Source organism: Ciona robusta, chromosome 2 (genome assembly GCF_009617815.1).
Source record: "Ciona robusta chromosome 2, ASM961781v2".
NCBI lineage: Eukaryota > Metazoa > Chordata > Ascidiacea > Phlebobranchia > Cionidae > Ciona > Ciona robusta.
The window spans coordinates 2587047-2610521 of NC_143236.1; the positions used below are offsets into that span (position 1 = coordinate 2587047).

General features: G+C 36.2%; 2 protein-coding genes across 4 annotated transcripts; both read right to left on the reverse strand.

Annotated features, from left to right (window-relative positions):
• Positions 1 to 1016: 1016 nt before the first annotated feature.
• Positions 1017 to 3296, reverse strand: LOC149740064 (uncharacterized). 2 transcript variants are annotated; one of them, XM_089872979.1, is made up of 4 exons: positions 2827 to 3296; positions 2536 to 2759; positions 1679 to 1870; positions 1017 to 1421 (listed from the first exon to the last, which is right to left on the reverse strand). In XM_089872979.1, exons 1-4 carry the CDS (start codon positions 2915 to 2917, stop codon positions 1083 to 1085), a joined length of 846 nt encoding a protein of 281 aa, XP_089729105.1. In that variant the 5' UTR covers positions 2918 to 3296; the 3' UTR covers positions 1017 to 1082. The 2 variants fall into 2 exon arrangements, with proteins under 2 accessions (XP_089729105.1, XP_089729106.1); XM_089872980.1 differs by having other exon boundaries at positions 1017 to 1334; positions 2827 to 3283.
• Positions 3297 to 4009: 713 nt separating this feature from the next.
• Positions 4010 to 23371, reverse strand: LOC149740065 (C2 domain-containing protein 3-like). 2 transcript variants are annotated; one of them, XM_089872963.1, is made up of 30 exons: positions 22799 to 23371; positions 22417 to 22606; positions 21922 to 22078; positions 21573 to 21742; positions 20650 to 20745; positions 20243 to 20373; positions 19753 to 19893; positions 19382 to 19459; positions 18838 to 18986; positions 18384 to 18478; positions 17987 to 18164; positions 17266 to 17367; positions 16670 to 16905; positions 16253 to 16353; positions 15742 to 15866; positions 15243 to 15371; positions 14617 to 14774; positions 14130 to 14290; positions 13690 to 13832; positions 13232 to 13407; positions 12734 to 12857; positions 12154 to 12333; positions 11517 to 11619; positions 11010 to 11236; positions 10461 to 10620; positions 9937 to 10136; positions 8841 to 9001; positions 7988 to 8076; positions 4927 to 7781; positions 4010 to 4541 (listed from the first exon to the last, which is right to left on the reverse strand). In XM_089872963.1, exons 1-30 carry the CDS (start codon positions 22836 to 22838, stop codon positions 4362 to 4364), a joined length of 7035 nt encoding a protein of 2344 aa, XP_089729089.1. In that variant the 5' UTR covers positions 22839 to 23371; the 3' UTR covers positions 4010 to 4361. The 2 variants fall into 2 exon arrangements, with proteins under 2 accessions (XP_089729089.1, XP_089729087.1); XM_089872961.1 differs by having other exon boundaries at positions 20243 to 20376.
• Positions 23372 to 23475: the final 104 nt, after the last annotated feature.

The following is a 23475-nucleotide window of genomic DNA, read 5'->3' on the forward strand; positions in this document are numbered from 1 at the left end:
AGCAGTATAGCTCAGTGGTTAGAGTGCTAGCGTTATAATGGGTGATCTGCGAGTTAGGACGCATTCTTCAATAAATAAAAGAATCTATATAGTGGGGTGGGGGAAGATGGGACACCTATTCAACCAATTTTCTCCTCCAATTTGGTAGTAAACAAACTTTTAACGATTTTTTATAAAACCTCATCCTCACGGCTCCCGTCGACCGTTGTTAATTGTTTAAAACACGGTCAGGATATTTGGTTATTATGTGTCAAAGGTATCCCATCTTCCCCCACCCTACTATAACTTGCTTTATTCTTGTTTGGCAGGAAAACGACAGTCGTTAAAACACGAGTACTCTGTTTCATACACTTCTTTCCCGCTTACGACTTCCCACATATGTAATTTTGTCAGTGGTGCTGACAGAGGTGTATTGCCCAGGAGGACGCATACGCCCATGATAGTAGCAACGACGATCCTTGAACAAGTAACCTTTGGGTGTGAGGCAGGCGCGCAAACCACTGAGCAAGACATGTTTATATACCATAATGAGCTTTTATGTCCTTGTTTAAGACACCTCACGGTAATTACCGATAGCTACTAATATAGTAGGGTGGGGGAAGATAGGACACTTTTTCGTTTAGTTTTCTCTTTCCATTTGGTAGTAAACAAAGAACATTCAACGAATTATAAAACCGTATTCTCACGACTTCCACAGACCGTTGTTAATTGTTTAAAATACGATCAGGCTATTTGAATATTATGTATTAAAGTTGTCCCATCTTCCCCCACCCCACTATATGTATATCCCATGAAATTGGCCAGTCAGAAAAACAAAATAACCTCATGGTGTATTATACGCAGTAACTATTTATGTAGCTGATGACCCCCCAGCACACAAGTATAAAAGTACATCCATCTTCTATCCATGTAAACCGAAATTATTAGTTACAGAAAAGTTAAAAAATATAGTACTTCGTAACGTATAGCCGACAGGGACAGTGTATATATCACTTACTAAAAAAATCACCTTACACTGGTATATAGGTTTTGTATTGCGCCACAAAAAGTGTATTTTAGGAGTAACGGATTATGAACCGACATCACATCGTCATGAAGGTCTTCACCATCGGTATCCATTTCCCTTCTTTCCTCATCGCTTCTCTCCACAGGTCAGTAACATCTTCTAGTTTGCCGCCATTTTCGAGCAGCATCAGGTAGTATGTGCTAAGGCGTAGCAGTCGACCGTACGCTTTGGCACCCCGTCTGTAACGCTCTGCCTTTTCAGTCAGCTTCAGCTTCATCTGCAGTCCAGCAATCAGTGCAGTTAGTGCAGCGATGAGACACTGGGCGGCCTGCGTCCAATAAGTCACATTGTATCGAGAATCTTGGAGAGCCAGGCGTCGGTAAAACCCAAACCGGGGCACAATGCTCTGTCTCACCTGCACTTTTAATGTTTTAAAGCCATATTTCCTGCAAACTGTTACTAAAGACTAAGCCATTTGAAAGTTACGTTGGACCTATGTACACAGGTGAACGACGTCGTGTTATACACCCCATATAAGCGTAACTTATTGGAGGGGGGACTTAAGAAGTAAGCCAATATATAGAAACGCTAATCGTGGAGTCTAATTCAACGGGTCGAGAGAAATAATATTTCCATTTACTATTGATCCCTACAGCGCATTACTATACTCACTTGAGCACGTTTTGAGGTTATGTCAAATATTTCAGCCAGCTGATGTATAAGCATTTGGCACATTTGCATCATAAGGATAAAAAAGTTGATGCCAAACGACCAGCGAGTATAAGAAACAGCTTCCCTTTCCCACTTCTGCGATTTCTTTTTGAACCTATCGTGCATCTCTTTTATGAGACCTGCGTGATCGATCTGCAAAAAAGTTAGCCCTGATTGAACTCATTTACCATAATATATAGTAGGGTGGGGAAAATGGGACAGCTTTTCATTCTATTAGTCCGGCCCATTTGATATAGCGAAAAAAGAACATTTAAACAATTATAAAAACCCGCATCCTCATAGCTCCCATAGACCGTTAATTGTTGATTGTTTAAAACGATATTTTGATAGTATGTGCTAAAGGTGTCCCGTTCGCCCTCTCCTACTGAGTTTAATATTTCATTTATCTCTTTGAAAACAATAGCCAAGTTCATTGAAAAAACGTAGAGGGAATAAAGAGCAAAACGACAGTCGTTAAAAACATACAATGGGTAAAGTTAAAAAGCGTGGCAGTTATAAAATACACTGTGACACCGCCTCCAAAAAATGCGTTTCATCATAGACTAAAGATACCATGGTTCCACTAACAAAGCAAACGAATCCCGAGTTGTGGAAAGTAATCACGCTTAAAGGCCATGGAATGCGAAAAGTTATTAAAGCAAACAAGGAACGGTAAACAAAAGAACAAGAACTTAGTTTAGGTGCTAGGTTCTAACACAGGTAGCTAGAAGTTTACCTTATTTTACATTTAGGAGATACTTTGTATACATGGGCGATATGGGCCTATATGGTCATATAGACACATGGCTATACATTACCTTGTTCACATCAGCAATCTGTATGGAATTTGTAAAGCGCTCAATATCTCCGCCGATCTCATCGTTGTCGTCCAACGAATGACCATCCGCATTATCAAAAAATGAAACCACTCTGGGTTCCCGAGGATTTAGCTTGGAAGTAGAAGCGATGCTGCTTCTATCGACAGTAGAAGTATGACTGGCGGTATCTCGTTCTTCTTCGTCATCGCTGAAGAGACCCGGATCTGATATGAATTACACAGTGAACTAAGTTAAAGCGACATTGTACCAATATAAGTTTTGAAAGCAAACCTGTCAGGGAAGTGGGTTTTGTTGCTGTGGAGCCATCGTCGCCCTTGTCCGTGATCAGGTCATTGGGCTTTCGTCTTCGCATAGTAGACATTTTGGGGGTCAGTTAAGTGTTACTGTTTACATGGCCATAAATCGCTATGGCCAGGCTTTCCTATCTTAAGAGATATTCGCTAAACACTACTTTGCTTAAAATGCCTGAAGCTAAACAAATGACATGCAATAAGTGTAAACTAACCAACGTCACAACTGCTATACTGTGACGTCACAATTCAACGACATAGACAGCTGTGATTCATCAAAGGGGCTTACCTGTAAACTTACGTTTACCAAAACACGGAAATAATTCAATAATCAATGCTATCTTATTTAGTTCTACCCAGTACTGTTTGTTTGCATGCTATGCAGCAGTTCCAAGTAAGACTAATTTCTCTAATCTTGTAAATAAAGTTTACTTCATGAAACGCTGGTAGTATAGTACACTGTTAGTGTACTATGCTGATAGTTTCTCTTTCACAAGTCTGAAACACTTGCGTACGTGTCCCGTCTCACGCTAAACTAAAGAGACGTCAGAAAAGTTCAGTACAGGCGCGTGACTACTTCAACTACTCGCGTATCATCGGCCGTTAAGTTGTTGTTGTTGTTGTACCGGTAACACAAAACTTGTACCAGGCCAGACAGCAGCTATATTGTCGAACCTATTCGTTCATCACTACAACAAAACGAGCGCGCATGGTGTATCCAACTTTGGGTGTATCTACACTACACTCAGCGCGCAAACAAAAAGTTAGTCACATGGAAACGTTGCCGCTTATCAGCCGTTTCCAAAACGTGCGATTTGTGAAAGTGTTTGAATAGTTTAAATTTTGACTGAAGCATGCGTCAAAAGCAAAACTGCTAAAATGTTTAAATTGATTCGCTGCATTACTGGACAATTTAATATATATTTACTTACAATACATGACAACTTCACAATCCCTAAACTTAAGCTACATAGCCCAAATATTTTTGACACAACTTTTCTAATGACGCGACACTTATGTCATTTACCAAACACTGCCGGAAACAGTGGTGAGTGGTTCCCGGCAACAACTTATCTTCCAGCTAGTCCATACATGCTGAACTAATCATTAATGTATTTAAAATGCTACACTTAATTACAATTATAGTAAATAAATCAACCACACTGTTTCAAAACCTCTTTTATGCAAAATGCTACAGTGACAATGCAAACTGTCAAACCAACCCAAAAGTTAAGACCACTTAAAACAAATCGAAGCAAAACCAATGGAGGAGAAAAAAATCAGTAAAGTTTTTAATTTCCAATCCACAAAGACGTGTGTAATGATATTTGGCACAAGGCACCTTTTAACGAGGATGTTTTCATAGTCATGGGACGGATCATCAACAACAATTCGATACAGGAACTAAAGTCAACAATACCAGTACAAAAAATATATATATATCTACTTAAACAAACATAGCAGCAAAATAAAAACGGTATGATATGTCCTAATATATGGTTTAATTTATTAAGATTAACCAGATGCAAATTTTGAATTGAAGATTTTAGCGAGTCTGTTGGTTTGCTCTTCACTAAAAGTCGGAGGTTTCATTAACTTCTTCCTGGTGATGCGGGATGCAGGACTTGTCTCTTGACCCTGAGGATCTGAATTTGTTTCTTCATTTGCAGAAGAATGTTTCTTGGTTAAGTTATGCTGCAGAAACAATTTTCTTCATAAATTCTTTTAATAAGAAAACATAATCGAAATTGATATTTATCTCTTTGAATACGATAATGAAGATTAAAGAGAATTAGTAACAAAAAGACAGTCATTAAAACTACTGCAACATACTGTGCGTACTTGCAAGTAATTGTGCAACTTCATAAGAACTTGTTTTTTTTTACCCTGTATGATTAACAGTTTGGACAACCAAATACTCACCACTGGCTTAGGACAATTACAGCTAACTTTAGGGTGTCTTGCTCAAGCCGCAGCATGAAGAATAAAACAGAGTATTTTATATATTAACATACATGTCCTCTTTCCACTGTGCAATGATGCCAATGGACACATAATTAGATAGTCATATTTAATCTACCTTTTGCTCTGTTGTGATTGCCTGCAGTGCTCTCATTGATTTGATCAAATCCATGCTAGGAGGAAAGAAATTAGGAAGGTTTTTTTGATCTAATATTGGACCTGATGATGCTGGAGGACAGGGATCCTCATCTGAAGATTTCGTATCCTCACTGTGATCAGGAGGAGGTATGGTTGGGCTCGCAACTCTTCGAGGGGAGAGGATGAGATGAGATTGGAAAGGAACCGGGGATTCAATCTCAATGCTGATTCCAGGATCTGCAACAATTTCTAGAATAGTGTCTTCGGAAGAGGAGGACAGATGTTCCTCTTCTTTTTCTTCTTCTATCTTTTGTTCTTCTTCTTCCTGGATATCAGGAGCAACCTCATCATCATCTTGTTGGCTAACTGTGGGAACTTCAGAACTTTCATCAATTACATCGGATTTTTCAGAAATATTTTCCAAATCATGATCCTGGGCTTTGACATCTTCCTGTGGAGGATGTGGAGGCAAAAGTGCATCATGATCATCATGAACAACATCCACATCTTCTTCATTCAGAGTTTCTGATGCTTCATCCTTTTCATCATCCTTTTCATGGATAAATGGATCAATTGGAATAACGTCGTCTTTATGAATCCTCAAGATGGTCTCCTCATGTTGAACAGGATCACGGGAGTAACTTCCATCCAGACCATCCTCCTCATCCAAACCATGTTCTTCATCCATCCGAGAAGCGGATCGTGATAACCAGAGGCTGGTGTCATCCAAGTCATCTCCCGTGTTGCTCCTCCTCAAGTCCTCTTCTTCATTTGGTTCAAATGATGCCACATCTTCATGCTGCTTATCTTTATCGCTACCTAGTGGCGGGAGATCGATTACGCTTTGTTGATTTAGATTACGAGGACAAACAATCTCTACATCCGAGAACTCATTGTCACTGACGGCCATTCCTTCGTCATAATCATCAAAATCTTTTTTATTGGGTTTGAACAACGACATGTGTACGGTGGGTTTACTAGCTGGGTATGATGTTGTAGTCGGTGTGGGCAATACATTGTCAGATTGCAATAGTTGCATTGTTGCTGTTGTTGTGTTTTCACCTTGACTTGAAATAGGAGAATTCGTTGCAGAAGTTGGTTCACAATCTGGTTCTATCAATGGTTGGCCATCTGATATGTAAGGTTTAAATGATGGTTTAGGAATCCTCCTGCTAAAGTTGCGTTTGATTTCTTCAAGCTCTTTCATTTGCTTTTGTAAAGTACCAAGCAGACACGCTTGCTGTTGATCATGATTATATAATGTGCGTGGTGGGAGAGCTGAGACTGAAGTTATGTTAGGATGGGGTGCTTCGTAATTATGATTTCTGTCGTAATATGTTGGGTGAGGAGTTATGTTTTCTTTATTTTTACATGTGGAACCAACTGTTTGACCTGAACTTGGAACACCAGGGTAGTACATGCTTCCTGAAGGTGTTTGGACTGGGATAGAAATAGGCACCGAATGCAATATGCTGTTTGAGAATGGTGTTTGTTGCAGAGGTTGATTGGTAGGTCTGTCATGTGTTGTTGTTTGGTTGGGAGCTAATGGTTCCGTTGGAGTGATTGCTACTTTTAATTGACCCTGGCAGTTGCCATGAATGTCAAGAAGATTATACCAACCATTCACTGCCCCAAAACCGGAGCTTAGAACAGATATATCGACTGTTGCAAACCCAATCATTCGATCCGTTGCTATGACTACATCCTCTTCGTTGCCGGACTCACGATCCCAGACACGGAAGAGCACGCTCCCTCCTCCAGGATCAAGAAGTTTTCTGTCAAGAAGAACTTGCTTGCTGTCGTTCCACACAGGGCAAGATGAGCTGCTGACAGCACACGTGATGGTGGTTGTGTCTTTGTCTCCTGTGAGGACTTGATAGGAAACAAAACGACTTGTTTTATTAGATTGATCATCTTGGACTGGGGATAATGGGGGAAGGTGCATTGCTCTTTCTACTGACACAGCAGCATAGAATGAGAACTCGTTGGATTTTGTAACCAAAGTTTCCTGTGGTTGGGAATCTGGTTGTGATTCGTTGGATTCTGATAAAATAGATTCTGATATGGAACAGAAATCATCTGATGTTTCAAAATCACAAGGTTTGCTGTGGTCACCAGGGTTGAGACTAACGTACACACGTACTGATGCTCCACCAAGGTCATCCACTCCTGCTTTAAAGAGTGGATACAAACCACTGATGTGTTGTTGACGATGCAGCCCACCTACTAGCATGGTGGAGAGGTCCACATGCGCAGTGCCGAGCAGCACGTCACGATCCAATGGCCGGCGATGCGATTTTTCAGACCGTGAGTAAGTGAGCCAAACTTGTAGCTGTAAGGTTTCTTCTCGTAGGAACCACACAAGGGGTTGTGATGGTTTACAGAGGAATGATCGACGGTGAGCAAGTTTTGCCATCGCAATGTTGCTGTCTAATGTATGAGGAGCCACAGAGCAGAGACTCGAAGTCACAGAGTCTTTATCATAGAACTTGTAATGTAGGTAGACATGAGCTTTCCTGTCTAACCCGCCATCTGCAGCCAGTGCATGTTGGGTCGGAAACCATGCGTTTGTTACAGTAACACATGCGGTTATAACACTGTGAGGAATTGACAACTCCTCTACAGGTCTCAGCACACCCACACTATCAGCCACAAGCATACGTGACAAGTCACTAACAGTGGTTGGCTTCCACCCCACTGACTTGGCTGCACGAAGAAGTAATTCAAGGTCCGGTCGTGATGTGAATGATAATGATATTTCTATGGCACCAACATTTACAGGGGAGTTGTTTTTATTCGGATCTAATGAAGTCAGCTGATGCCATCTTTTTAAACCTGGATGGAAGATTATTGTATCAGAATTGATTCGTTTCATAACGATACATACATTTTATTTTGTAGGGTTAAGGTCCTAAGGTTAAATGTAACTTATTTTATAAAATAGAAAAACAAAATATACTGTTATATATGGGTAAGGTTTCAATGCAATACCCTTATGGGACTAAATATATACCAGAGTTGGTAACTTGGTATATACTTACCAGTGGTGTGGGTTAATAAATCTTGTGTTGGAATTTTTGCTCGTCCAAGTAAAATATCTCCAGCATTTCTGCCATCATTTGGTGAAGGTCTAATGAAAGTTTTTTTTATGTGAAATTTAATAAAATTTAATTGTTATACGTGTTTAAACAAAATTTTTCTGCAATGCTTAATCACATTTCGGAAAACGAGTTCGCAGAAATAGTCCGCAGATGGAGTCCTACGGGTCAAAAATCGGGACAGAAAACGGAACTTGATTGAAACACTAGAGTCGGAAGATGTACAAAGAACTTCACTACAGCGAGGATGTCACTTCCGGACGTACAAGGGTGTTGGGGTAATGGACCAAGTCTGGCCTAAACCCACAGACCTCACCCATACAGAATAGAATAGAATCACATTGAACTGCTATATGTGCCTGAAATATGTTTTTAGTAAAGAGCCATCATATTATTCTTTATGTTTTTAGTAAAGAGCCATTAACTGTTGTATGTAGGAGGGCAAGAACAACGAAGACTTTAATGAATTTAGAAATAATTATTATGAGTTGCGCACACTGGTGGATTATAGATCCTATATTGTTGAACAGTTTTTTTTTGTTGTTATTTGAGAGGTTTATTTTATAGATTATTTTACTCCCATCCCAATTCTCAAACTTTGCAACTGAAGTCTGAGGTCCTTATATATAATTTAATATATATTTAAAATAAATGTTCTGATTTAAAACTGAAACAGACTAATAAAAGTAATTTAAAAATTAACCATTACTTTTTTATGTGTTAGATTTATTTTTTGTTAAGTTTATTATAATGGATAATTGGCAAACTGACTTCTTAAAATAAACTAAAAATTTACCGATGCCACAACTCCAACTCAAGCTGTCCAGATGCAAGTGAACTAGCGAGAGATATCGGCGAAACACTATCCCTGTATTCCACAAGAGGGCAGGAGAGCTCAAAGTGATGATTAAAGTCCGGGGCAAAGGAGCGGGACACACAGTGTGTTTTACGAAGTGTCTGAAAAAATTCACTGGTTAAAAACTACCAAAAAAAAATTTCATTAGTTTTTAAAATAAATGTCAGTTAACACTTTCGGCGCCGCACTAATTTGAACAATCGGACACTGGGTGCCGCAAGAATTTAGGATTTTATTAAATTTTTAATAAGCCATGAATTGCAATTGAAAGTTGCCAATTATACAACAGTAAGTAACAGGAATCCAAGAAACAGTGACATATCCATGTTTTTCCGTTTGTGTGGACGTATAACATCACTACCAATGTATCCATAACTTCACTTTTCTTTAGAGCCGGAAGAATAAGTATTAAACAAAACAAAACTTCACAACATCATAATTGTAATGATCAGACACTAAATCATTAAAGTTTGAACCATTATCCGTAAATATTCCAGCAGTGAAAACATTGTAAACTAGTAGTATTGCGTAAAATATACTTGAAAATCGTCAGAAACAGCTGATCGCAGAGTCACAAGCTAATTGGTCAAAAATAACGTAATCTCAAAGCAGACATTCGCATTTAGTCTCAATACAGCCTAGATCGACCGTACGTATATATACGTGGTTTACTATTAGTTTAAATGCAACGCGGCACTCGTAACAATGAAAAAATGCTAAAACGTATATATACGTGGGATGGCACCGGGAACCATTGTTACTTAAACGTATATATACGTAGATTGGCGCCGAAAGTGTTAAACATCTGACATTGGTAAAAAGAAGAATTTTAAACAATTGGCAATAAAAGAGGGCAAGAACATATAAGTTCCTAAAGATGCCACATTTGTATTGAGTAAATAAAATGATTTCAAATGCAGCAATTAAAGTTTTCATGATTTTAATAATTTTAAAAAGTTAAAAATCACATTGGTTTCAGTTTTCTCCCATATAAAATTGCTTGCATGTAAAAGTTACCATGTTAAAAACAAGTTACCTCATTATTAACAAAAGATGGTTTCATCATCACATAAGTGTTTACGCCAACCCCTGCACAATAATTCAGCTCAGAATCAGATATCAGAGAAGCAGCGAGTCTTGCTGCATACTGAAGACCACTTGCTCGTATGACACCAACTTCCAGCTTCACAGTTCGACCGAAATCAAGCGCTGGTTTCACCTCATTCATTGATGACACTGGAAAAGAGAAATTATGATTACAATTCTTATCATTTTTTCGGATTTATGATTTTATTCTATGGAGGTATTATGCTACGGCATCACATGGGTCTCAAGATTTATACCAGAGTTGACATATTACCTCATTGCATGAGCATTACAGTTGGCACAGTGCAAATTGGTAAAACTACACGATTTCTTTTTCAACAGATATACTATGAATATTTTTGTGCAGATTACAGTAAGAAATCTGGAATGCATGTAATGAAGTCTGTGAATTTTGCAAGTTATATATCCATCTTGAAACCATGATTATTGTTCCAATGCTACCCCCCCCCTCACCTGATGATTTATATTTCACAGATACTTGAAGTTTGCCAGCTGAGGTCGATGACCCAGGTTCCGGGTCACTGAACACAAGGGGTATGTGGAAAGTCTGCTCGGAGACTCGGTTGTTGTTCATTGTAATAAGAGCGCAAAGTTTTGCGGTCGGTAATGATCCCTGGGAAAAGAAAACTGAGGTTGTAAGATCAGGAATGGAAGAGGCAGAGGAATGTGTTAGGTATTCTGTATGTAACTCACTTTTCAATATTGCTATCAGTTTAAATAAAGATGAAAATCCAACTGAACAAGGTTTAGGTTTTCTCTTTTTTTAACTTTTTTTTAATTGGTATGCAAATATATAAAACAAACTTATAATAACAAAAGCAACTAGTAAACAAGGAGACTCCCCTAATATTGTAACATGGGTAAACGAAAAAAAAAAACAAAAAACATGGTGCATATTAAAAAATTAGAAATTCTATGAAGAATTGAACCATACATTATACAACAATAGTTACTACACATGAATACACTTTATGGAAAGTTTTTGGATAAAAAGAATTTTACCGAGGCAAGTAGTTGGTCTCTGACATTTGGGTAGTAGAACCTTGACCATACTTCAAACGGGATTCCCCCACCTGGGTGTTTCCCCACACCGGAACAGGTTGAGAGTAAAATTCGTTGAACCGGAACTGAGGAGGGTGGGTGGAAGGAGTGAGACTTCAAGTGGTGAAAATGTGGGTCAGGGACACAGAGTGTCGCGTCTGTTCGATAAGATTTCATTCGGGCTAATTCTGCAAAGAGTCAAAATACTTTTTAAAACATTTTTTTACAATATTATAATCAATTATTTGTTAAGTTTATGTTATTTTTAAATTTATAATTGTATACTTATAATTTAAGATATATGAAACCTGAAATTGAAAAACCTTGGCTTTAAAGCTGAACCAAGAGGAAAACTTTTAACATTTATCAGAAATTATCTAAAGGAAAAAAATTAAATAATCCTAAACATAATTATTGCTACAGTTTGTCTGTTAATTATAATAAACATTAAATAAATCTGATTCGAACCTCTTTGATCATCATCTGATGAAGATTCATCTCCAACATCTGGAGGATTTTTACATTGAGTTGGGAAGTCGTATTGAACGAAACAATCCGTCTCCCCCCATACCTGTGTGGTGGATGTGGTCCAGTGACAAATTATTTTGGTTCATTTAAAACCAAAACTTTTTATTTTATTTAAAACAAAATTTAAACTTTTTAACCTTTGACTTTTTTAAACCAAAATCCTAACAACAAAACTTTAACAAATGTCACTGCTTTTAGGTGAAAATGCATTGTTGTCAAAAATTTTCTGAACAATTCTTTGTTTATACATAAAGATACACACTTATTAAGTTATATGTAGCATTAAACTAGCGGCAATATTTACAATGTTTACAACAGTGTTGCACAACTAGCAATGGCTAACGTTGCACAACTAGCAATGGCTAACTAATAAAACAACTTTTGTATCATATACATTTTAAATAAGTTAAAAAAATCTAACAAACAATTTCCTGATGTAACTAACTAATCGAAAATCCAAAAAGTAACCTAATAATTTTAAATTTCGCAAATTAAAACAAATGAATATTTCACATTGCATAATGTATCATGTACGGAATATACAACTTGGACAAAATTATTTTCAGCGTTTTTTCACCTGATTATCGAGAGGTTTAAATCCTTGGATCCCGACAATCTTGATCTCAAATGAATGTTGTACAGGTCCGATGATGTTCCTATCAACATCCTCTGCGTCTGTGGGATCATCTAAGTGATGCGGATCAGGAGGAACAGGAACGGAGGATTCCTGCTCCTTAGATTTCCTCAGTGAGCAAATCTAAAAAATGAGAAAAATAATTTTAAATCGGTTTTAGTTGAACTTTAAAAACAAATTTTAATATTTTTTATAACAAACAACATCGGCGTGATTTTTATACAAAATGATTAAAAAATCTTTAGACTATGTGACTTTTGTAAACTGTTTTAACATTCTATTCATAAAGAAATACAAATACAGGTCTCCTTTTGTCTCTGTCTTAAACACATTAAATTCCTATCATATTAAAATCCTCATAGCTGCATAAAAGCAGATGCACAATTCATTATCATAAAATTACTTTTGACAACCATCGACAATAGGTAGCACCCTGTGTATTTAATATTTGAGCCAAACAAGCAAGCATGACCCTGGTGTGATAACTTAAACCCAGCTTATTTTAAGCATATTCCCCATATACCTGATCCTGGGTACCAAGTGCAAGAAGGACTTTCAATTTTCCTCTTTCATGGCCAGTGAACACATCAACTATCGGTGTGAATCCATCCATGGATATAAGTGGATAGTGAGATGTTAATACAGCACTGTGGGGGGAATGGTAAATATAGAATATCAGCTTAGAAATGTGTGAGATACTTTATTATATTTTTTACATATAGAGCTGTGAACAGGTCTAATTTTCAGTGTAAAATCCAAAATTTAGGACAAAATGCAATTACTTTCTACTGCTTGCATATGTTATACAGCCAGCCACAACATTAATAGGTGTTTTGTTTCACACACCAAGCTCCTTCTTAGGGGTTACTGTAAGTTTCTTGCTAACAGTTCAGACAACTCTTGTCTTGACCAAAGACACATGCCTACAATGGTAGCAGTGTAAAGCCTTGAACTTGTAGACTGGAAACATGCATGATAATCACTTTACACCAATTTAAGGAATCCTATATATATGACCCACCGTGCTATTTCTGAATCCTTTAATGACTGATAGAACAGATGAAGTGGAATCTTCGCTAAACCCATCAGTTTATCAGCGTGGTTTGATTCAGTGGGTACCTTAGTCCACACCTCAACTACCACATAATTATCCTTCATTCTTGTAAACAACGCGCTATTTATTTTAACTGGAGTCACCTGGGAGCAGATAAAAATACTTCATTACTAATTACATAAAACCTTTTTCTTTAAACAGGACCAATACAAAAGTTAAAACACCTTGGAATAAAATTGTTGTTTTAAATTTGCATAACCTTTTAATAAAAAGAAATATGTTTAAGAAATTAAATGTTAGAAACACAACTTAATAAAAAAATGCTCATTTTAAGATATTAGACAAAGTGAGCATGTGTGATGTGTATATTATAAAGTCATAACTTTACATAATTTAATGCATCAGTAAAGCTGAGTTCCACTCACCAAATTAAAGTCAAACTTAGGATTTGAAGTATTCCACACCACACCTGTCTTGGAAGGTTCATCTGATGCGAACGCTCGACACACGAGGTAAACGTTCGGATCAATATTTCGAGTCATGTCTGCACCACACGTCACTCGAGTAGCTGGTAAAGAAATAAAATTTTCAGCAGTTGTTTGTTGTGATCTAAAAGAACCCACGTTGCGTCTGCTTTACAGAACAACATCATCAGGTCGGTGCTGTTAATTGTCTTATTCAAGGACACATATGTTGACAATGATAGCAGATCAAACCTCAAACTATGCATCCACTAAGCTACAAGCAGGCATGCGAACCAATGTTCCATGGCAAATAAATGTTGTATAACATAGACGTGAATTGGGTACTTTTTTAAGGAAGCTAAGAAATATAAAAATATAAAACACTTTCATATTCCACTGACCTGGTATATCTCTTGCTTCTTTCAGCATAATATACAGATGTAGTATGGTGGTGGTTGGTGCAGCAGTTTTATTTTCAGAATATGTTGTTTCTATGTTATCTGAGATGCATACTTTTTGTCCCAGACTATGATGCACGGGAATCACCTCATGGGGAATTCCCCTAAAAGATAATCAGCAAAGTTTATTAAAAAAATCATAAATAAAATTTTAAGTGTATACAATCTAGCTTTTCTACGGTTCTAACATAATGTAATTTACCGGAAAAAAGAGGAATTATTTTCTTGAAATTGCTCTTTAGAAAAAGTGACATTTTAATGTTTCGACTGCCCTATAGCAACACGTTTTTTTATATTAGTAGAAACCAATTTTCAGAAAGGAAACTCCCTCTTTTGGAACAGCTGGTTTACTGTAAAACTCCTACCCGAAATTTAAAAAATGTAAATAAAGGCATGCAAATATAGAATAATATATACCATACAACCCCACCTTTTCTTTAGGGAATATCGAGCTTCGTCTGTTTTTCTCTCTTCTGTTATGACCTTTGATACTGTATATGGGTTAGGGGTTGTAACTGATGAAGGTTGTTTGGCAGGTGACATCTGCCGTGGCAAGTCTTTGCTGTCAGCCGTCAGTTCAATAGAAACCTACAATAAATATATATTTTTAATAAAATATATAATGGTCTTTCATTTTCAATATATTATATGAAAAATTCACTTCCATAGTTTGATTTTAAAATTAATTGCATTGATGTGGGACCAACAATATGTAAATATAACAGAGAAAAAAACACTGTAAACTACTAAACTAGAAAGATTGATCAAATTAGAACTGCTTATAGGAATGAATAAAAACTTATTATGCTCACCAAACAACAGCTATTATAACAGGAAGTGCTGTTACATATACCTCATGCATGCTTACAAGTTACATGTATTTAATTTTGTGGGAAATTATTTCAGGGGAAGGGATATTATTTTTAATAAATGGCTGTTTTTGTGTTCTTAAAGAACTCACCAATGAGATCTTAAAGAACAAGCTAAGAATACATATGTCAACAATGACAGCAGGTGACAATTTAGACAACCCATAAGAGATCTGCTGAAACTTACCTTTACAGAACCAACCATGGACTTGGAAGTTGCATCATGGTCCATTACATTGATGGTACCAGTGTAAGATAAATTTGTATCGTTGATCACGACATGCAAGGGAATAGTTGCCACTCCAATCAGTGAAGCCTGGTGGTGGTGGTGAGGGGGTTGGTTGTTTGATTATTTAATATTTAAATTAAGGGAGAAAAAACACAAACAACAATGTTAATATTAATGGTTTATCTTTTTTGTAATTAAAGAGATACTGATACAAAAATGTGACTGACCAAAAATTTAACTTGGAATACTGGTCATTCAATTTCAACAATAAAACAGTTATGAAAAATGTAACTGTTATGTTTACTATCATGTAACCTACATTAGCCTAGCAAGTTCAGATATGGGATGTCATGTTTAAAACTGGATACAAATGTATCCACAAATATCCTGTAAACAAAAGCATACCGATATTAGTAAGCTTGATAAAAAAATTAACATAAATAAATAATTATGCCACCTTTTTATCTTTTGGTTTCCTGTGAAAGATGTGAAACAAGAGGTTGTCACTCATCCATCTGGTGACAGTTGTCGCATTGAATCGGATGGGGAAAATAGAATGTTGGTCGAATTTTACCAACCCTCCTATAGAACCATGTAATTAAACAGTTTCAATATAATATATTATCTAATATCCTATATTATAATTAATAAACTAAAGCGAGAAACGCAGGAATATAGATTACAAAACTGCGCGAGCAGTGGGTAATTAAAAGTACTGAAATGCATTACATTATAAGAGGTGCAATTCACTAGAGTAACATTATAAAATGATAGCCTACAATGAAGCATCAACCACCAGTTGAAATGTGTTCAGAAAAAACGTCTTACTCTTACCTTTATAAACGGAATGCCATTTTAGTGCATTGTTTTATTTAATGTTTCCAGACAAAGAATACATATTTAAATCATGGAAAAGTTAAAAGAAAAACACACAAGCAATAAAATATAAATCCCAGCCCACTACACACCTGGGGTGACTTTTCTTGATGCGACTCTCGTTACGTCGTGCGCGGTTGCTGTTGATGCTCGCTGTGAATCCTTAGGAAACTTATATTCAACAAAGAAAGTTCTAAAAAATAATATGTTATACGTTTTGGTGGTTTACTGTGAAATGTTTCGGTAGTTGTGGGAAGGACGAGTCCCACCCAGAGGTGTATGGGTATTGGTCAAACTGACCTAAATCCCAGGTCCTTAACAAGTACTCTAACCACATAGAGCAGTAGACTTATTGCATGAACAATTCTTGTTGCATCATAACAACATAAAAAATAAAATATTATAGTATGGGGGCACATGAATTAAAAATTATTATTAATAATGGGAAACAATGCAAAAAAATAATTTTCAGTACTCTTGTTAAAAATAAAAACAAAAAAGTATCCTACCCTGATTTCTTATTTTTTGCCGGGGCAGGAATGGGTTTGGATTTTATCTGCTTAGTTTTCTTCACTCGACTTTTGACTCCTTCCTCTTCAGAGTCAAGGTCAAAGTTCAACTGAAGAGATTTAACGACTACCCTGGCAAGATGGACATGACCGAGAGATGTAAGTTTTTCTACAGAGTGACCACTTGTTGTTGTAGGTTGGGTAGGTGGTTTGTGGATTGTTGAGACTGAGATTTTCTTTAAAAAAAAGATCAATGCTTAAGCATGGTTACACAACCTTGGATGGACAGAGATTTCCAATGGCTTTTTAAAGACAGGGTAAGTTTTAATGTGAAAAATAAGTTCATTATCAAAAGTTACAGCATAAACAAATAGCTGTATAATAGGCTGGTTCTCAATCTATTGTACGTGTTTTGTGCGTGTACAAAAAATTGCTAGGACAAAATATATCTGAGAAAAAAGTATTAATATATCCTGTGTACTAAAAACAAACTTAACACATTGTTATATTTGTGACAAGCTATATTTAAATGCATCTAACTATTGTCATCTTAGGTTCTTCCGGAGATGTGTAAGAATGTACAGAAGTTTTCATACCTGATGGTTGGTTTGGGTGGTTGTCTGGTTAGAATAGGAGGTAACAGTGGTGTGTGGTTGATGTTGTGAAGATGTGGTTGTTGTATTGGTGGTTGGGTATACCTGGATCAACAAAGGGAATTCAAACATGACAGTTAGATTGAAATATGAACATAGCTCGACCATATTTACGATGTTAACAATGGCAACAAATGTGGTATATGAGTGTACAATTAAAATATCTCGAACAGTTTAATTGAAATTTTGCATTGTATTTATATATTTAAAATACAAACTAAGCACAGGAGTTTTGTTAATTTCACTTTGCTATTTATGTTACAGTAATATGCATAAAAATAGTAACAAAGAGACATTTGTTACTAACATAGGCGCAAAACATGGGGTGGCAAGGTAGGCAGGCTTACCCCAGAATTTCCTGCATTGCATTATTCAGTGTACATTACAAACAATATGCCAGATATATTTCAGAAGAATGTGGGTAAAACAAATTTAAACTACCACCGCATCTTATGCGTTTTTATAAAATTTGTTGCCTATTATAGATGTACTGCTAAGCGTCTATACAAACAATCAGTGCCAAAGTTTAATGTATTTCCACATTAATCAATAAAGTTTTGTTTAATTTCTAATGGCTAATGACTTAACTGCTATTTAACAGTGTTGCTGCAGAATTTTTCTAAAAATTAAAAAATGTGGCACATGTGGTGCCTATGGTTCTTACCGTGTTATTATAGAAGAGATGGTTCAAGATTGAAACATCATGAAGTGGATCTTCAAGCTCGGATACCATGCTCGCTCTTGTGGAACCAAAAGATGACATGTCCGAGAACATAGAAATATCATGTTGCAAACCCTTAGCTCCCAACACCATATCAACAATACGAACATCTGTGTCGCACCTGGTGTGGTGGGAAATTATGGTTGTTTTAACAAAGTTAACAGTGTGATTGCGCAAAAGCCATCTATTTGCACTATACGATATATGTAACACTATCATGTCACATAACAAAATTTACTGAGAAAAATGCTGTTTCAACTAAAAAAATGATCAATTAAATTAATGTGTTCTACCTATTATCAGAAAGAGAATATTTTTTAACATTGAATCTTATTTCTACCTGTGTTCGTTGATAGCTGGAGTGGGTGGGTGGGTTAAGGTTGGAAAATATTTCATGGGAACCTGGGAAGGTACGTGTTCAACTTCCTTGGGTGGCTGTGGAAATTATAATGTTAATATAAAATATTTAAAGTACATTTTCTAGTTTATAATCATACCCATAGTTTCTAACAAATACAAACATAAGAAAACTAAATTAATAAACAATTTATATAGCTTTTTGGGTGATTATTTTTCAAGGGGTTTTATTTTATAACTCGTAAGGGAGCACTGGATTGGAGCAATTGCCGCACATTGTCTTACCCAAGGCCACATACACTCACAATGGTAGCAGTGGTAAACTGGTAACCTTTAAGTGAGATCATGCCAACCACTAATCCACAGCGCTGGTTAATTGTATCGGGTAAAACATGCTAAATTTTGCTAGTAAAATAACATGTACGATGTACAAGTACCTGATGTATTTGTTTGGGCATGTGCGTTGGTTGCCTAATTTCCTCCACTTGGTGGCGAGCGACAGACACAGGTCGTGTGAACACGGTGTCCGATGACAATGCACATCTTGTCATCTCGTCACGAAGTTGCTTACCACGGTTCAGTAACTCTAAAAGTTGGTTTATGATAGAAAAGTGGCAATACGCTGTGCAACATTTAAAATATTTAAGCGATAATTCCGCATGAACTAAATTCATGCAGATACGTAACAGAATTTTAGAAGGGGTAATACTCCCAAAATTCAAAAAAATACAAATTTTACTGAAGGATAATGGTAATGGACTAATATTTATATACTATTTTTTATAAAATGTAAATTGGTGCAGACATAGTTTAAATTCTTCTATTCAAATTAGAGGCTACTGGTGCTGTATTAGGAATAATATACATCACAGCCATTGATTGAACTTGAATAAATCGCCAACTTCATGAACAATAAATCAGGGCCAGATTCACGGAAATTAACCCAGTTATATAAGTTGTCAATATATTGTTATAACATACCAGTAATTGCATCTGTAGGTGGATGTTGGATTTGAGGTTTTGAAGAAGACACGGTGGTTTTGATCTTTATTATTCTCTCTAAAACAAAACAATTGTGACAAATTTTGACTGTTGACACACTATTTGCATGTATATAAATTTTTACAAAAACAAGTGACCAACAAAATATGCTGCTTTTATGCTTTTCTGTTTTAAATAGCTTCTATACACTGTAGAATAAAATAGATTAACATATTTGATTTTAAAAATTTCATTACGATTTATTTCATGTGATGACATATTATTGCAACGGCTCTAGTCAATATAGATATACACATTAATAAGAGACATTAAAACTGTTTACAATCGATACAGACCCCAAGCAAGCTTACCATGTACAGCATTATCATTACAACCATACAAATCATAACCATTCTCTTCGAGCATAGCATCAATGCCACGTGGAGTGGGATTTTCATTTCTTGGTTGATTTACTGGTGTTGAAGTACTTGGTGGGGAACCAACTACTTTACCTGAATATCATGAAATATAAAGTTACGGTTATATGAAGGTAGGTCACACTCACAGTGTGTAAAAAACATGCATTATGACATGTGGAAACCTCATCAATTTAGTTAATTTATCTGTAAAGATGAACATATTAAACAAACAACAAACCCTTAACTAAAAACATACAAAATGATTTATGATATTTTATTTATCTTTATGAATAAGATAGCAAAGACAAAATTAATTAAGGCAGCAAAGAAAATGGAGATTTAGCATCAAAACGATAATCATTTCCATTATAACACTACAGCCCCATAATAATTGGGGGCTGTGTAAGAGTCAAGGCATTGCCTGATCCACAAAATCGTTTACCCGATCTAGATCTTTGTGATGCGGAAGATGTTTTTGATTCAGTTGATCGACTCCTGCTCCTCAACCTCCTATTGGAAGAGGGAGGATTTCCTCTTCTTCTTTCTCCACTGTTGCTACGTCGACCTCGACTACTGCTTGAAATGAAATACAATCATAGTAGTTGTATGCCATATACAAGTGATTGAAGTTTGGGAGATACCAGTGATAGTAATAGCAAGGACCAGTGAAAATAAACAGTCAAATGCCGCTTACGCTACCACACGGCAGAGAAATATTGCTAATAATGCACATAAAAATATTTTTTTAAAACAAGAAATTATTTACTCATGATTGTTTGGCATACAGGCACAATAGACAAGTTTTATTAAATATATAACTTTGTTATTTTTTTAGAATTTAAAACCCACCCAGCACTGTTAGAGCGTGACCTTGATCCAGTGCTTGAATTCCTTGATCTGCTGCTACGACGGCTTCCTCTTCCTCCTATACTTGTTGTACGAGATCTGTGGATCAGAAAGAACAACTTAAATAGACATATCTATTAGAGCATGACCGATTATCGGTTAGCGGATATATCAGCCGCATTTTTGGGGATTTACCGATTATCGGCAAGGGCAAAAAACGGCCGATATTATCGGCGCTAAGTAACCAGACGGCCAGCAACGTGCGTAAGCAAGAATTAATGCAGAGCGATACCTTGTTCATAAACATAACTCACTCGTATACCTAATTCAACTCGTTCGTAAAAATCTAAAGTATTAAACTAGGTCAAAGCGTCTGATCACGCGTCCACCGCATGTCATGTTTATCAGGCGCGTGTAACGTCGAGGTTACTTTAGGTCACTTACGCGTCTTTACGTGTCAACGTGATACACAAACTGCCATAGCTGATAAATATAATGTTTGTTTAATGGAAGGGAGGTAAAATTTATTTTAAAAAATTACAAATTAACCAATTAAGTAATTACAAGTTCACTAATAACTAATTAATAATAATTAGGCCTGTTAGTTTAATTTTATCAGCTATATCAGATTTTTCCGTTTTAATCAGTCAAGTTTTTTAGGTGCATTAAAATATCGGTTTGAAAAAAGCAATATCGGTCGGGCTCTAATATCTATTACAATATACACTGGATTATTTTCTTTCTTCGTACACTTTTGAGATTGCTAACAATTTCCAGATAACTGGTTTGTGTAACTGCGTTTGGACTAAGTAGTAAAACATCCTAGGTCTAAATATCAGATGTGAATTTTCTATTCAAAAAAAAGTTTATTTGGTGTATTAAATAAACATGCAGTTCCACTTTTGCATGTAACAAAATCAACTCACCTAACAGAGATAGAACCATCTGTTCCAGTATCACTATCATCATATGCTCCTCTCACTGGTTTGAAGCTCATTGTGATGTGGAGTTCTCCCATCTTCCTGGAGGAGGAGGAGATGATGGGGAAGAATCCTCGGATTGGATTGCTGGCTGATAAACTTGAGATGCCAGGTACCTGAGGTTACGTTTAGATCAGTATTTACCATTTAACATAACATCATTACCACTTTTAGGTGCAGATAAATACATTTCATATTACTATGGCATGTACAAAAAGCAGGGCAGATAAATGTGGCTGTTAAAAGTTTAAAACCCACATATTAGGTGTAGATTAAAAATGTTAAAGAGCATCACCTGTACTCTTCCAATTGGAAGACTTTTTGGACTGGCTTGAATATCAAACGTGACTGAACCCATATCATGAAAATATGCTGCCATTTGCTTTGGTCCAGATCGGATCCCAAACTGACATCTTGTCCTCACTGGTCTATCATCTCTAGTAGTTTGTGGCCTAAAGAATGGACTTAAATTATATCATAAAAATTAAATCACATATAAAATAGTTACAAGCATGTAAGACTGTGTGTAGATATAAATATTAACTACAACTTATATTTACTTATAAATGCTGTAGTTAAAAAACAAACACTAACAATATTTATATATATATATTATAGGCTCCACTAGATTAAAATTTCGAAAAATTTTAAGTTGGTTCTTTTCATATTGCACTAACATCCAATTTTAAATAAGTTTGTTCATTCAAATTTTCCCTAACCAAGAAATCCAACAAAACCAATAACGAATCAATTACTGTAAGTCAATGTAATCAAGAACAAAATAAAATACCTGAAAAATGTTCCATCTGTAGCTTCACCCCACCATCGCAGTCGAATATGTGCGGGTGAAACTGGGGCAGGTCGTGCGGGGGCGGTGGTTCCCCACACTATCTCACCCACTGTGATATAAAGCAAACAACGAAGTTCGCCTTCAACAAGTGGAGGGAGGTCTGTGGAAGGGGCCACATCCACGTAATCAACTGTATAACAAAATAAGAGTTATTGCCTCGTTATTTTATTGTTATTTTATAGATGAGTAGCACAATTTAAATTTCTGACTGTTTTGAGAAACTTGGTAAAATCATTTTCATAGACTTTATTGATTTTGCCTTTGCTAGGTTTAATTATGATTTTAGAATTAAAATACAATACTCCTGTAAAGAGTAACCCACCTTTCCGTCGTCCTCGACGTCGCCTTGACGACTTTTCCATATTTATGTTATAGTTCTTGTTTTTTTTTAAAGTTATTTCATTACATATGTCGTGACTTCAACTAATACCTTAGAGAATATATCAAAAAACTATATGTACTACAGTTCCTGCTACTTCTGAAGATCATGAAACTTTAATTGAAAAACGAAAACACAAACAAATAACACATACTTTTTATGTTGTAACGAACACCACATAAAAGAACGATAACCGAATTTTGAAATTAGCGCAGTTGCCGGGAATTCAATACATCCTTGCACGCCACCTAACGATAATGTTATTCAAATTATTCGCCACAAAGCGTCAGCACAAACAGTTTATTTTACCCCCAAAACCAGACTCCTAATTTCGCAGGTCCTTTGTTTTTTTACGGATCCAAGGCTCGTTCTTAGCAAAATTAATCCCTGCTATCATTGTGGGCGTATGTGTCTCTTGGCATGACACTAAACAGATATTACTTCAACTCAATAATCCCACAGGGCTTGTCTAAATTCTCAGTTATATATTGTACTACAAAAAAATAACTACCCACGAAATTTCATACTTCGTAACTCATATGCGACAAAACAAGCATCAATTTTAAAGTATCGCCAATATATAAACTGAGTGAAGAGTAACACATGTCAGCATATTACCA

Excerpts from the sequence above, each read along its gene's own strand:
- LOC149740064 (XM_089872979.1), bottom strand. The coding sequence starts at position 2,917 with ATGTCTACTATGCGAAGACGAAAGCCCAATGACCTGATCACGGACAAG. Across the intron at positions 2,760-2,826 it reads AAAACCCACTTCCCTGACAG|ATCCGGGTCTCTTCAGCGAT; the intron begins GTTTGCTTTCAA and ends AATTCATATCAG. Across the intron at positions 1,422-1,678 it reads TAACCTCAAAACGTGCTCAA|GTGAGACAGAGCATTGTGCC; the intron begins GTGAGTATAGTA and ends TTAAAAGTGCAG.
- LOC149740065 (XM_089872961.1), bottom strand. The coding sequence starts at position 22,838 with ATGGAAAAGTCGTCAAGGCGACGTCGAGGACGACGGAAAG. Across the intron at positions 15,372-15,741 it reads GGAAACCAAAAGATAAAAAG|GCTTCACTGATTGGAGTGGC; the intron begins GTGGCATAATTA and ends CACCACCACCAG. Across the intron at positions 7,782-7,987 it reads TTTATTAACCCACACCACTG|GTTTAAAAAGATGGCATCAG; the intron begins GTAAGTATATAC and ends TCTTCCATCCAG.